Source organism: Chiloscyllium plagiosum, unplaced genomic scaffold (genome assembly GCF_037043375.1).
Source record: "Chiloscyllium plagiosum isolate Xiang-an unplaced genomic scaffold, Cpla_swu_hap1 HiC_scaffold_21, whole genome shotgun sequence".
NCBI classification, from domain to species: Eukaryota; Metazoa; Chordata; class Chondrichthyes; order Orectolobiformes; family Hemiscylliidae; genus Chiloscyllium; species Chiloscyllium plagiosum.
Window position 1 is genome coordinate 16,859,438 of NW_028270159.1, and position 14,573 is coordinate 16,874,010.

Here is a 14,573-nt window from a genome sequence, read left to right on the forward strand (position 1 = left end):
AATCTTTTTGTCATTTTTCTCTTGATTGACCAATTCCTTACAGTTACAAAGGTGCCAGAGTACTGATCCACTCTTCTGAACTGAAACAAGCCATATATGAATTAGGGGAATTGATGACAATGACTAAAAAGTCATTGATTTGTATTATGTTTTCTGTCAGGGGTTCTCTGGACCAGTCCTTAAAGCGCACACTGAAGATGTTCTTTGAGAAGAAGCGGTATGAATATTGGTCTGAATACATCAAATCTCTTGTTATCCATATGATGGAGACAGAAACTGAGGGGGCTGCTCCATTTCTGGAGTTCCATATGATAATCTCTGCATGGAGAATGGTTCTTGTACTGGCTACCAATTACGTAAGGAAAAATACCAATTATTTTGAGTATTAATAACTTATAGGAATTTTGTCACCATTATATAGTAGTGACTGATACAATTTTTAAAATTTTGCGCTCTCCAAGGCCTGGCATGGACGTGAAGCTTAGAATCCTGAGAATCCCTAAAGTGTGGGAACAGGCCATTTGGCCAAAAGAGTCCACATCAAGCCTCTGAAGAACATCCCAACCAGACCCCCCCAAACTGTATCCCTGTAACTCTGCATTTCCCATGGTTAATGCACCTAATCTACACACCCCTGCACACTATGGGCAATTTAGCATTACCAATCCACCTAATTTGCACATCTATAGACTGTGGGAGGAAACCAGAGCAACCTGGTAGAAACTCATACAGGCACAGGGAGAACATGCAAACTTGACACAGACAGTTGCCTGAGGATGAATTTGAACCTGCATCTCAGGGCACTGAGAGGCAGCAGTGCTAACCACTGAGCCACAATTTAAGTTTTTTTTTAATATACTTTGTTTCATGCGACGTGGACGTTGCTAACCAGGCCAATGTTTATTTCCCATCTCTAATTGGCCAGAGGGCAGTCGAGAGTCAGCCACGTTTCTTTGGATGTACATTGGCCCCACTGGTTGCGGATGCCAGATTTTCTTACCTGAAGGACATTAGTGAACAGATGTTTTTATTTCTGGACAGTCAGCAATGGTACATGGTCATCATTAGACTCAAATCCTAGATTTTTATTAAATTCAACTTTCTGCCATGACAGGATTTGAACCTGTGTCCCCAGGGCTTTTACCTAGGTCTCTAGATTAATAGTTGTACAGTCATAGAGATGTACAGCTTCCAAACAGACACTTCGGTCCAACTTGTCCATGCCTACTAGATATCCTAAATTAATTACTCCCTTTTGTCAACATTTGGCCCATATCCCTCTGACCCCTTCCTAATCATACACCCATGCAGATTCTTGATAATTATAATTTCCTGAAGGGAAGATTTACAAGAATGTTGCCGGGGTTGGATTGTTTGAGCTATAGGAAGAGGCTGAATAGGCTGGGGCTATTTTCCCAGGACCATTGGAAAGGGGTGACCTTTTGGGGGTTTATAAAATCATGAGAGCCATGGATAGGGTAAATAGACAGGGTCTTTTTCCCAGGGTAGGAGAGTCCAAATCTAGAGGGCAAAGGTTTAGGATGCAACGGGACAGACATCAAAAGGACTTAAGGGGCAGCATTTTCACACGGTGCTGCGTGTATGGAATGAGTTGCCAGAGCAAGTGACGGAGGCTGTCTAGTGATAATATCATTATGGCCATCACTCCCCCCATATTCTGAGATTCTGTGTCAATTAAATTAATGAAATAGTAGATGTGGCTTTATGAAAATAGATTTAATGGATAGTGCTTGATGCATAGCTGACATCTTAAAAGTGTTTCTTAGATGTGGGCAAAATGTGTAGGGGGCACATATTGCCCTGAGTTAACCATATAGCATGGAACTTTGGATTGCTGTCTGTTTACATAACTATTATACTACTGCTCCCATGTGCTCAGTTATGCAAAAATGCAATATGTTCTGGTGACATCCCAATTTCAATGAGAAGTTTGACCAATCTTGCCAGTCTTTGCTACTCTTTCTTTCGAGCGTGTAAAAATGGCAGTGGGTGCATATGTAACAGATTGAAGACCACTTCCCCTTTTTTAAATTTCACGTCCAATCTAGGATGTTATTATCTCTGCAGATTAACCAGTACGTTGAACCACTTATATTGTGCAATAGCACTCGTATCGCCAAATAATTGAGGTTTTTCTTCCCCAGTTCGAGGTGATGCATCTGTGTGATAATTCTCTACGGTTGCAGTTATTGCAAGATGTTCTAGAGGGAACCAAAGTTTTGGTGAGTTCTTCTGTAATGCAATCAAATTCCTGAAAAAAAACTTGTTGAACTTTGTTTTACACTCTTCAGCACAATTTGCAAGAAATACCAGTGTAAAAGGCAAACCACATACTGCATGAGAGTGCTGATTGATTGATAGGTGGACTCTGGTCAAGGCATTGCTATGGATCTTAATTCATAATTTTAAATTGATGGGATTCGAGAACATGTCCAGCGCGCGCACACACACACACACCCTTCTTACACATATTCTGATAAGATTTACATTCGTTGGAAGTGTGCAAGTTTGTTTCAAGCCCACATTTTTACACTGGACTCTTGCTTAAAAAAAAATGCCTTTCTTTTTGATAGCTGTTGGTGCCTTCATCTGCTTCATGTTTGCGAATGGGGTCTATGTTGGCAACACTCCTCCTAATCTTGTTGAAACAATGGAGAAGGTAGGAAGCAAAAGTATGCAGTTGAAGAAACCAGAGTAACATCTTTTACATTTTTCAACATGGATTGTGCATTTCAGTTGAAATTTATGCAAAATTCCACCAATTTTGTTGCCTGTTCTTTACTATATTAAATATGCTGAAAAGGGCAAATTATTTTTGCTGCCCAATTCCAGATCCTGGCACAAATCGAGAGCATACCTTTGAATGTTGCTTTGTTTCTATTATTACAGTAGTCCCCCCCCCCCCCCCCCCCCCGTACCCGTGGGGGGGTAGGTTCCAATGCGGAATCCTGAAACTGCAGTTCAGAGCGAACCCATTCATTTAAATGGGAAATTTGCCTCCCTGGTCCCGGTTCTGGAACATCCAATATAATCTGTTCAGGCTGTGGGTAACTGAAACTGTGGAAAACTATTTCGCCTTGTAATCTTATTTAAGGAATGGAATATAATGCAGATCTTTGGCCGGTAATGATGTAATGATGCAAAACACTGGGTTTCCAATTTTCTTTCCCTTTTCAGCATCATTGTTCAAGTGTCTAAAATTCTGGACCCACTGGACCAAATTCTTGAGAGTCTGTCACAGAGTAACCAGTACTTTATGGAGAAGACCAAGGCAAAAATATTTTCAGCTATCATAACTACTCTTCAGATCAAACGGTTGCGAGGTGAGATGTCAGTTTCTTTCTTAATACTTCCACAGAGATTGCATCCTGTGTTGCCTTGTTCGAGTTTGCCATGAAAAACGGTGTATATCTAGTGGCTAAGGTTAGCACCCTTAAAACAAAAAATGGAATGAGCTCCACATGAAACAGGATGATGCACATCTAAAACTGAGATGTTGGGCATGTGGGAAGGCATATAATTTGCAGCAATACTTGTTCTTGTAAAATTCAGAACGATGATTTGCTTTAGGAAAGAAAAAGGCCATGGTTAGTTTAATGTGCTTTTTGTCAATCACTCCAGTTGTTTTTGGAAAGGTTGTATTACTGTCGTTTCACTCAGCGAGTGTCAAAGCTTATACAGCAAACTTTGTTTTTAAATGGTATCTTATGAATGGGCACTCTTGATAAACTAGAGCTTAAAAATGTGTTGCTAGAAAAGCGCAGCAGGTCAGGCAGCATCAAAGGAGCTGAAGAAGGGCTTATGCCCGAAATGTCGATCCTCCTGCTCCTTTGATGCTGCCTGACCTGCTGCGCTTTTCCAGCAACACATTTTTAAGCTCTGATCTCCAGCATCTGCAGTCCTCACTTTTTCCACTGTTGATAAACTAGCAAAGATTATATACTCAAATATCAGAAGTTTACTGTATTGCAATCTCCACAAGTCTGAGTAGTCAGTTGAAGGTACAAGTGAGAAAGTTCTTTACTGGTAAGTTTTATTTAAGGCAAATGTGCATTATTATTTGTGATTTATGCTGTAAATAAAGTATAACTGTATTACAGTATAACAGGTAAAAGTATTACAGTTCTATGAACTTAGTGTGTTTCTACATTGATTATGTGGACCTCTTGATCATCTGGTCCTCCTGGTCCCATAGGTGCCAGTTAACAAAATATTTATTGTACTTATATTGTTTGTTGTACTATAATCTCGTAGCCCTTACTGGAACACACTGCACACTCTAGAAACTGACACCAGACGCATGTCTATTTGACTGCAAACATCACCAACCACAGTCTGGTAATTCCAGGTTTTAACCATCCACAAAAAGTCTTGGCAACCCTCAACAGTTTGAGGATGGGCCAGGGAAGACATGCTCACTTGGTCTGTAAGTTGAAATGAGGAACAGTTCAAATTATCACACTCAGATCATTGTTGTACATACTGAACTTCTTCCCCGAGAGATTGATTCCCAGTGGCATTATCACCATTCGTATTGTGACAGCTGACTGTTGAATTGATTGTTAACCTTGCCTCTGAATTGTAACTGCTTCCCAGCTGTATGGATTATTTTAAAAAGTGGAATTGAAAACATTGAATTATAATACTTAAGTTCATGAAATAAATATTTTTCAAGGTTCCGGTAATTGATTATATAAGCAAAATTTTGTGGATGGTAAAATTCTGAAACTTAAAGCAGAAAGTGCTGGAAAATTTTCAGGTTCGGCAGCACCTGTGGAAAAGAAAGGTTCGTGTGTCAGGACATTAACCCTCTATCTGAGCTTCTGAACAATTGCTCGCTAGGGAATTGGTATTGGTGAAGAGTCTGAGAGGTGATAATTGAACTGACTTGATGTGGGCAGAAGCACTTTGGATGACCTCAAGTTTGTTAGCATATGGGGTGGTAAGTAGCTGCATGTTGGAATAGTCAAGTGTAGAGGTAAAAAGAATGGAATGGAGATTCCTACACTGGAAGAGCAATGTTGGGTGGTGGTGATGCACATAATGGATACTGACGGTCTTAATGATGGCACAAGTGTGTGTTTGGAAGTTCATCTCTGGATTGGGTATGATACCTAGGTTGTGAACAATCTGTTTGCTCTCAGACTGGGAGAGGGCTGGAGTCCGAGAGGCAACAGAGTTTATGATTGGACTAAGACAATGGCATCAGTCTTACTAATATTTAATTGGAAATTTCTGTTCATCTAGATGCCAGCCTTAAAATTTAGATACCGTGTTAGGGTTAAGGGGAGTGCTGGTGGATATCATCAGTGCGCATGTGGAACTTGCTGTGTTTTTGGATATTTATGCTGAGGGGTAACTTGTAGATGAGGAAAAACGGGACAAGGATAGATCACTGGGGGACAATAGAGGCAGCTTTTGTAGCAGTGGAGTCCCATCAAGCTGGATGATAGTGAGAATTTCGAAGAAATGGTGTGATTACCTGTCAAGAACTGGAAAGGAGAAAGAAAGCTTCCCTTTTGTGGCTAACAGCCATTTTTGTACTATGGGCAAAACATACCATATCGGAGTTCTGGGGAACATACTGGTGATGATATATTTGCAGAATTTTCAGAGCTAAGGATGATTGAAATGGTATAATTGACTGCAAGAGCATTCAGGTTAATTGCCTTTTGAGGAGAGAGGTGATGGTTGCTGCCTTTGTAGGACAGAACCTGAGGAGAGAACAATAAATAATTGCTGATGTGGGATCCACGAGATGAGGTTTGGTGATCGGAAAGTTGGTGGGAATTGTGTTGGGAAGGCAGGCGATGAGTCTCATAGGCAAGATGAGTTTGGACAAAGAATGAGTAAAAATAGGAGAAACACTAGAGAAAGATGCAACTGTAGGGTTGGAGCAGCAGAAGCCTTGGCAGTGTTTCAGCCTGCTGTATCCAGGTATGGATGGGAAATGAGAGCGCTGATCAGTCAGTTTCCGTCGAAGACGTCGATGGCCGCCTCATGCTTGCTCGAGGTGGATGAAGGAGACGTGAGAATTTAACACACTGGCTTGAAATTGAGAAAAGAAGCAGGGGAATATGATGGTTACCTTTGTATTTCAGCATGATTTTGGAACAAGGTGACATTTTCACCGTTGAGAACATGGTGGTGCTTTAAACAATTCATCCAGATCTGGCATGGAATGTCTAAACCATTTTTTTTAAAACCATTTACATTCAAGGCTCCACCTCTGAGTTGAAGGATATGGAAATCCAGTTTAGTGCTGAGCACATGGCAAGGTGAGAGATAGAAATGGTTTTCTTTGGTATGAGGGCATTGAAAGTGACGATGAAGGGTGTGATTGAGCAGACCGTTAGCTGAAGAAATGAATTTAAATGACATTTTCACGTGACAGGCATGTCATTTAGAGAGATGGATTTGACAGAAGCAAGTATTTAGGTTGTACACAAAATTTGTAAAATCATTTTGTATATTGTAAATTACCTGAGCTGTACACACTTTGTATTTCAAATTTAGTTATCCTCCTGTGTTTTTTAGTTCACTTGCAGTAATCTACTGGTATACAGTTCACAATTTTTAATCTTTTTTAGTTTCTGACATCTCCCAGTATTCCCAAATGCTCCTGACTGTGTGTGAGACCATACATAACGAGGCAATTGTTCTGTTTGACCAAACACATCATGCACTGACAACAGGAAATGCTGGTTTGTCTGATGATAAGGATTGTATGGAGACAGAATGTGCACCACGGCTACAGCACAAGGACCAGAAAGATGGGGTAAGGGAGAAAACAATTGTGTGATTAAATACCTAGGAGAGGGCTGATCTAAATCTAATAACGTGACATTTATGGCTATGGTATAATTAGTCTTCTTGTCTCCAGGTATGTGTGCTGGCTCTGCATTTGTCCAAAGAACTTTATGAAATGGATGAAAGTGGCAACCATTTATTTTTGATTACTCGGAAAGTTCCATTCCTTCCTGCCATGCTTAGTACCCTGGAACTTAGCCTTCGAGTCAAACAAAATCTACATTTTGCAGAGGCATCTCTGCACTTGCTTTTAGTATTATCCAGAACTCAGCAGGTATGTACTTTTTTTTAATCCTAATAGTTTTAATAATACAGGTAGACAACCCTTTATCCGAAATCTGAGAAACTCCAAAATTCAAAGGTGTTTTTGTGAAGTTGTTATCTCATTAACAAGGTTGTTTGGTGTGCAAACAGTTAACCCATCTCCACACCCACTTGATGCATGTCACTCAGATATGACATAGGGGTAGTGCATGGCCCAGCACTGGCAGACCTCAATTCTGTCTCAGGGCCCATTATACTGTGAGTCTGCTGTTTGGTAAGATCTTTTTAAAATTTCACTGTTGAACTGTCACTTAATCTGAAATTCGAAAAGTTCCAAATTCTGAAAACCAGCTGGTCCCTAGTATTTCAGATAAAGGATTGTGTATCTGGTTGCCTGTGAGGGTTCATTAAAAACAGAAAATGCTAGAAATTCTTAACAGGACTTGTATCAGCTGGAGCGAGAAGCAGTTGATATTTTCATGGTGGTGATCTTTTCTCTGAAAAGATTTCCTCCTTCAGGAAGGACTTCTCCACCTCCTGATGCTAGATTAGAGGGGTGCTGGAAAAGCACAGCAGGTCGGGCAGCATCCGAGGAGCAGGAAAATCAATGGTTCGAGCAGTTCCTGATGAACGGCTTTTGCCCGAAACAGCGATTTTCCTGCTCCTCAGATGCTGCCTGACCTGTGCTTTTCCAGCAGCATTCTGATCTCCAGCATCTGCAATACCCACTTCCATCTCCTGATGCTGCCTGGCTTGCTGTGTTCTTCCAGTCTCCTGCCTGTCCATTTTTTAAATATGTAAGTCATAGGGAATGATTACAAATTTGTAAGGCTGAACATTGAATTTGTTATTTCCAAGTATTTTCAAGTAGTAAATAAAATATTATAGTCCCCTCACAACAATGAGTTCACATTTAGCACATTGTTATAAATCTCAGGATATTGCAGATGCAGTTTAAAACAAAATAACATTTTGCCACATGAGATATTAGGCCAAATGCCTGAAGGCATAGTGATTGATGTAGGTTTTAAGGAGTGTCTAAAGGAAGAAAATGAGACAGAAGAGTTTGAGAGCATATTCCAGAGCTTGGTGCTTCAGCAATGCAGGTATGGCTACCATAGTTGGAACAATTAAAATTGGGGATGCTCACGCCAGAATTGGAAGAATGCAGGTTTCTCAAGATTGTGGACCTAGAGGTGATTACATGGAAAGATTTGAAAACAAGGTTATGAATTTTAAAATAAATTTATCTGCTTGACTGGGAGCCAATGTAGGTCAGATTTAATAGAAAAATAGGACTTGGTATGGATTAAAACACGGATAGTAGTATCTTGGATCACTTCATTTTATGTTATATGGCTCTTGATTTGTGCTTTAATAAAGTCAATTACTTAAATGCTGTACATTTAACTATAAGTTAGTTCATGTGAAGAAATTGTTCTCTATTAATTTCAAGTTTTTCTTTGTTTTCAGGGAGCGGCTATAGTGGCAGGAGCTGGTGTCCTCCCAAGCATTTGTCTGCCGCTCCTAAGCGTTTACCAGCTTAGTACAAATGGAACTGCACAGGTAATGCCGACTGCGATGCAGGACAAAAACGATAGGAGTTGTTTGGAGATCAAAGTGGATCTAGTGTAGGGTGAACACTTTGTGTGATGTGTATACCTCTGTATACATCCCGTTAAATTATGTTTAGATTAAATCTTGTGTTGAAATTGTATCTCATATTGAGAACTAAGATTCATAGAATGATTATAGCACAGAAGACGACCAATTCATCCATTCTTTGTGTTGTCCCTTTAAAGGAAAAATTCACTTAAAGCCACTCGCCATCTTGGAATATTGAGCATTCTTCCTTTACAGATAATTCAAATTTACTGTGTCCACATTCTCAGGCAGTGCATTCCAACTCCTAACCACTCAACATGAAAATGTTTTAATCGTGTTGCCATTCTTTTAGCCAATTGCGTTAAATCTGTACCCTTTGGTTTTTGATCTATTCCCCAGAAGAGACAATTTCTATTTACTCTTTCCTGCCTGCTCACAACTATGATATTTCTATGCAATCTGAGCTCAGTTTTCCCTTCAGAGTTAACAGTCATAACTTGTCCAATCTATCTATGTAATTGAAGTTCCTCATCCCTGGAACCGTTCTATAATCTTTTCTGCACCCTTTTAAATCCTAAGAGTGGAGCGCAGATCTGAATGCAATGTTCCAGTTGAGACCATGCCAGTGTTTTATACAGTTTTAATGTAACTTCCTTCCTTTTATATTTGATGTTTCTGTCATCACTAGGGGAACAAGTACTGAGCAAACCACTGGGATTAAAGGCAGACAAGTTCCCAGGGCCTAATGATCTGCATCCTAGGCTCTTGGAGGAAGTGGCAGGAGAGATATTGGATCCACTGGTTATAATATTCCACAATTTCCTGGATGCGGGAAAGTTTTGGGAATTGAAAAAAATGATAATATAATAATGTCCTTATTCAAAAATGGAGGGAGGTGGAAAGCCGAGTCAGTCTCCACAATAGCACACATACAGCCACATACACAACTTTTCACTGCACCTTTTTGACAGGTTCCACCTTTGACCTGTACAAGACAATGTCTGGGGAAGGGAGGTTTAGTGTACACCCCTGTGTAGAACTCCAGGGAATGTCTGTGGGGAGAGAGAGAGGGCAGGAGGTCAGTCATTTGGAGATGCTGCCTGGACTTCCATCAGTCAGGACTGTTCTCGGCAGCATTTCAGAAAGCGGAGTTCATTTTTAATCTTTGTAAGCAAAAGATGCAATCAGTGTTGGAAACACATCTTTGATGTAATGTTTCTATCGGGACCTTGAGATCTCCTTTGGATACGCTGATATTGGGATAATTGATATTTGGATAATCGCGGTTCCTTTGTATATATTTGGAGGAGGTGTGTTTATAGCTGTATCACAGACTAATGTAATGCATTATTTGTCTATAGTTATGTTAAGCAAGATGGCTTATTAACTTGTGTTAATTCAGTTAGGTTAAAATGATTTGAAATAACATGCTGCTTATCGGATCGTAAATGTCTCAACTCTATTTAAAAACTTTTTTTCTATAATTCAGACTTTGGGATCCTCCCGCAAGTCTCTGGATGCCCCCTCCTGGCCAGGTGTTTATCGGCTCACCATGTCACTCATGGAAAGACTTTTAAAATCACTCCGCTACAACTTCCTTTCAGAAGCATTAGATTTTGTTGGGGTTCATCAAGAGCGGATATTGCAGGTGTGGGCCAGTTTTTCTTTTGGAGCATTTAAAACTACTAAGCTTGTCGAATTTCTTAACATTTTCCATAAATTCTAATTCTACATTTGTTTCAACATTTCTGTTTAGCAGACTATTGAAGTGGGATATATTTTCTGGGGGGGGGGTTGTATTTGCAGCATCCTATTTAATGAATGTGCATAAATTACTTGAAAAATTAAATTCATTGTTACTGAACTGTTTTGTTAATTCTGCCTCTTTTTGAGAAGTTTTCAAAACTGTGAATGATCTGTATGGAGTAGATGGGGAGAAAACTGTTCCGGTTTGTAAAAGGAATATGAATGAGAGGATTTAAAGGAACTTGCAAATAAAGCAAGGGAGATATGTGAAACTTCTTCACTCAATGAGCAGTTAGGATGAGGAATGCAATGTGTGGAAATGTAGTGGAGGCAGTTTCAATTGAGGCATTCAAGAGGGTATATTATTCCTGTATTGGATTAGAAAAGTAATGTGCAAATGTATGGGGGGGAGCAAAACAAACAGGTAATTATATGAATTTGAAGAGCGGAGGTATGATGTGCTCTGAATCATCTCTTGTGCTGTAGGAGTTTATGATTCATTCAGGAGGCCGAATTTGAGGCTACAGTATAAATGCCACTGAAGAACTTGCTGCTCTGATATAACTCTTGATCTATCCATGCATAACTACTTGATATTCAACTAAGAGAGGTGAGAAAGGATGTGCTTTCCCTAGAGTTCATTAGGTTGATTCCTGAAATGGATTGTTTTTCAAGTGACAAAAACAGGAATTGCTGGAAAAGCTCAGGTCCATCTGCATCTGTGGAGAGAAATCTGAGTTAACGTTTCGAGTCGAGTGACCCTTCCTCAGAAGTACTCAGAATTGATGTTAACTAAGATTTGAAATATTCAAGACTCAACTTGATAAATGTTTAGATACTAATGAGGATTGAGGAGGTGTGGATGTGGGAGAAAATCAAATTTCAGTCTGGGCCTTCCTGAATGGTACAATAGGTTAGAATTGCCAAATGCTAGATTCTCTGTTTGGATGCTCAGATTAGCTATGGATATCTTCCAGGCCACTAGATGGTGCACTTTCCAGAATAATAACATGGTCTCAGTAACATATCTGTATCTCACCAACAGTTGCTTTCTGCCTTTTAATCCTGGATTGACATGAAAGAGGTCTTTGAAAAATCCAGTACATTAACAGACGTGTCTAAAGGATGGTTTTAGGTCATTTTAAATTTATGAATAGATGGAGCTTTTAAACATTATATTGATTTTGTACATCAATGTATCTGTTGTTATCTTTGATCAACCTTCATAGTGCTTGGATGCAGTCCGGAAGGTGCAGAGCTTGGCTTGCCTCGATGAAGTTGATCACACGGTTGGGTTCATTCTTCAGCTCTCCAACTTCATCAAAGAGTGGCGTTTTCACCTGCCGCAGCTCCTTAGAGATGTACAGGTATGCTTTCGCTCAAGCATTTTGTAATCTGGAATTTCAGTGATCACTTCCTCTTCTCAAATAATTGAAAATTGAAATCCTCTCAATGCACAGTTCCAGTTGAGCTATTTAATCAAATGTAATCAGAGGTAAGAACCTCAGCGTTTTTCATCTTAATCTCCAGTGCAGGACAAGTGAAAGTTGTTGTAGTTAACGACCTTTTCTGTGTATTACAGGTGAACCTATGTTACCTATGTCAGACATGCACTTTTCTGCTTCATAGTCCAAAGGTGCTTCAGCATTATTTGCAGGTCAGTACATATTGTCTTTTAATTTGACTTGAACTATGATTGTAAAATGTCAAATATTTAATACCTTAGTTTAAAGTTAACTGCTTTGAGATGATATGGTTGCTAAATTTGCTAATGGTATAAAGAGTGAAAATAAATTGTGAACAGAGAATAGACTCTACAAGTGGATATATTGTGGATAGGTTGTGAGTAGGCAAAATTTTGGCAGATGGAATTGTCCACTTGGGCAGGAAGGTTAGAAAAGCAGCATATTATTCAAACAAAAAAAGATTGCAGAACTAGGAGGCATGAGGTATCTGGGACTCCTGATACATGAATCACAAATGAATGTGTGTAGGATCAGCAAATGATTTGGAATCAAACTGTTAGATTTATTGGAGGAAAGGAATATAAAATTTGGGACACTTTGCTACAATGGTGTAGAGGAGAAAGTGAGGTCTGCAGATGCTGGAGATCAGAGCGGGAAATGTGTTGCTGGAAAAGCGCAGCAGGTCAGGCAGCATCCAGGGAACAGGAGAATCGACGTTTCGGGCATTAGCCCTTCTTCAGGAATGAGGAAAGTTGGTCCAGCAGGCTAAGATAAAAGATAGGGAGGAGGGACTTGGGGGAGGGGCCCACCCTCACCTTGACCTCTTTCCACCTATCACATTTCTGACGCCCCTCCCCCAAGTCCCTCCTCCCTATCTTTTATCTTAGCCTGCTGGACCAACTTTCCTCATTCCTGAAGAAGGGCTAATGCCCGAAATGTTGATTCTCCTGTTCCCTGGATGCTGCCTGACCTGCTGCGCTTTTCCAGCAACACATTTCCCGCTACAATGGTGTAGAGATTGGAGGCTACATTGAAGTGCTGTGTACAGATTTGTTCTTCTAATCTCCAAAGGATATAAATGCAATAAAGACAATTCAGAGAAGGTTCACTTAACTGATACCTTGGATGGAGTTGGTTTATCTAATGAGGAAATGTTGATGTTGGATGTTTTTCCCTTGTGGAAAGACCAGAACTAGAGGGTACAGTTTAAAAATTAAGGGTCTCCAGTTTAAGATGGAGATGAGAAAGAAAGAAAGTTTTCCTCAGTTGTGAGTATTTGGAACTCTGTTATAGAGTCATAGAGATGTACAGCATGGAAACAGACCCTTTGGTCCAACCCGTCCATGCCGACCAGATATCCCAACCCAATCTAATCCCACCTGCCAGCACCCGGCCCATATCCCTCCAAACCCTTCCTATTCATATACCCATCCAAATGCCTCTTAAATGTTGCAATTGTACCAGCCTCCACCACTTCCTCTGGCAGCTCATTCCATACACGTACCACCTTCTGTGCGAAGAAGCTGCCCCATAGGTCTCTTTTATTATCTTTCCCCTCTCGCCTAAACCTATCCCTCTAGTTCTGGACTCCCCGACCCCAGGGAAAGATTCTTGTGGCACTCTACTGGTCACAGGCCTCCAGTCTGAAAAATAACCCTCCACCACCACCCTCTGTCTTCTACCTTCGAGCCAGTTCTGTATCCAAATGGCTAGTTCTCCCTGTATTCAGTGAGATCTAACCTTGCTAATCAGTCTCCCATGGGGAACCTTGTCAAATGCCTTACTGAAGTCCATATAGATCACATCTACCGCTCTGCCCTCATCAATCCTCTTTGTTACTTCCTCAAAAAACACAATCCAGTTTGTGAGACATCATTTTCCACAGAGAGTAGTGGGAATGGGAGTCATTGAATGTTATGACAGAGCAGGATAGATTCTTGACTAACAAGGGAGTCTGTGATTATTTGGGCTAGTCAAAACTGTAGCACCGATGATCTTAATAAATGGCAGGGCAAGCTAGAGGGTCTGATCTATTCTTGGTCTTAAATGATATGTTCATATGCATGTATGATTTGAGCCTTTATGTAAAAGCATTGTGTGTTAATTTGAATCTTGAGTTGTGGGTTTTATGAATAAAATGACATAACCAATCCTCTTGCTAACCTTTTCCCAGTGGATCAGGTTTAGAAACCAGCTGATCAAAACAGAAAAACACTTTCTTTAATTTGTCCCTCTAATCCAGAGGGTTACTTCCTGCCCCAGAGCCTTACAAGTGAAGGCGATCCAGATTCTGTTGCTGCTGTGGGCAGAATCACAACAACAGATTTCTACTCTGGATGCCCTTACTTGAAAGTATTGTGGATAGTCAGCTTATGATAGGGTTACCTTGGATGAAGTTTTTCAAAATTAGCACTCACCATGCATGTATAACATGAATAATGGCCGTAGGACGAATGACAGTGGAAATCAATGAGGGAGTTAAACGTTTTGAGAGAAGAGGATGGACGGGGGTGTGGAGGTAGTGGAGAATGTCACCTAGGGTTTTAAATAAAGACAGTATTTGAATTTGATTTTGTACAGGATTTCAGAGATTGAGTGAAGTCTATTGCAAACTCCTTACAGAAAGTTGACTTCTAATACTTTTATTTCTGGCTGTTATAG

General features: G+C 40.2%; 1 protein-coding gene across 1 annotated transcript in view; it reads left to right on the plus strand.

Moving 5' to 3' along the window:
- Positions 1-14,573, plus strand: part of nup188 (nucleoporin 188) — a 100,690-nt gene that overhangs the window by 73,656 nt on the left and 12,461 nt on the right. The window contains exons 31-40 of the mRNA XM_043720361.2: positions 161-356; positions 2,166-2,243; positions 2,595-2,680; positions 3,199-3,344; positions 6,612-6,799; positions 6,905-7,105; positions 8,569-8,661; positions 10,190-10,348; positions 11,676-11,813; positions 12,029-12,103. Coding sequence (XP_043576296.1) covers positions 161-356; positions 2,166-2,243; positions 2,595-2,680; positions 3,199-3,344; positions 6,612-6,799; positions 6,905-7,105; positions 8,569-8,661; positions 10,190-10,348; positions 11,676-11,813; positions 12,029-12,103 — 1,360 coding nt within the window. The remainder of the gene's footprint in view (positions 1-160; positions 357-2,165; positions 2,244-2,594; positions 2,681-3,198; positions 3,345-6,611; positions 6,800-6,904; positions 7,106-8,568; positions 8,662-10,189; positions 10,349-11,675; positions 11,814-12,028; positions 12,104-14,573) is intronic.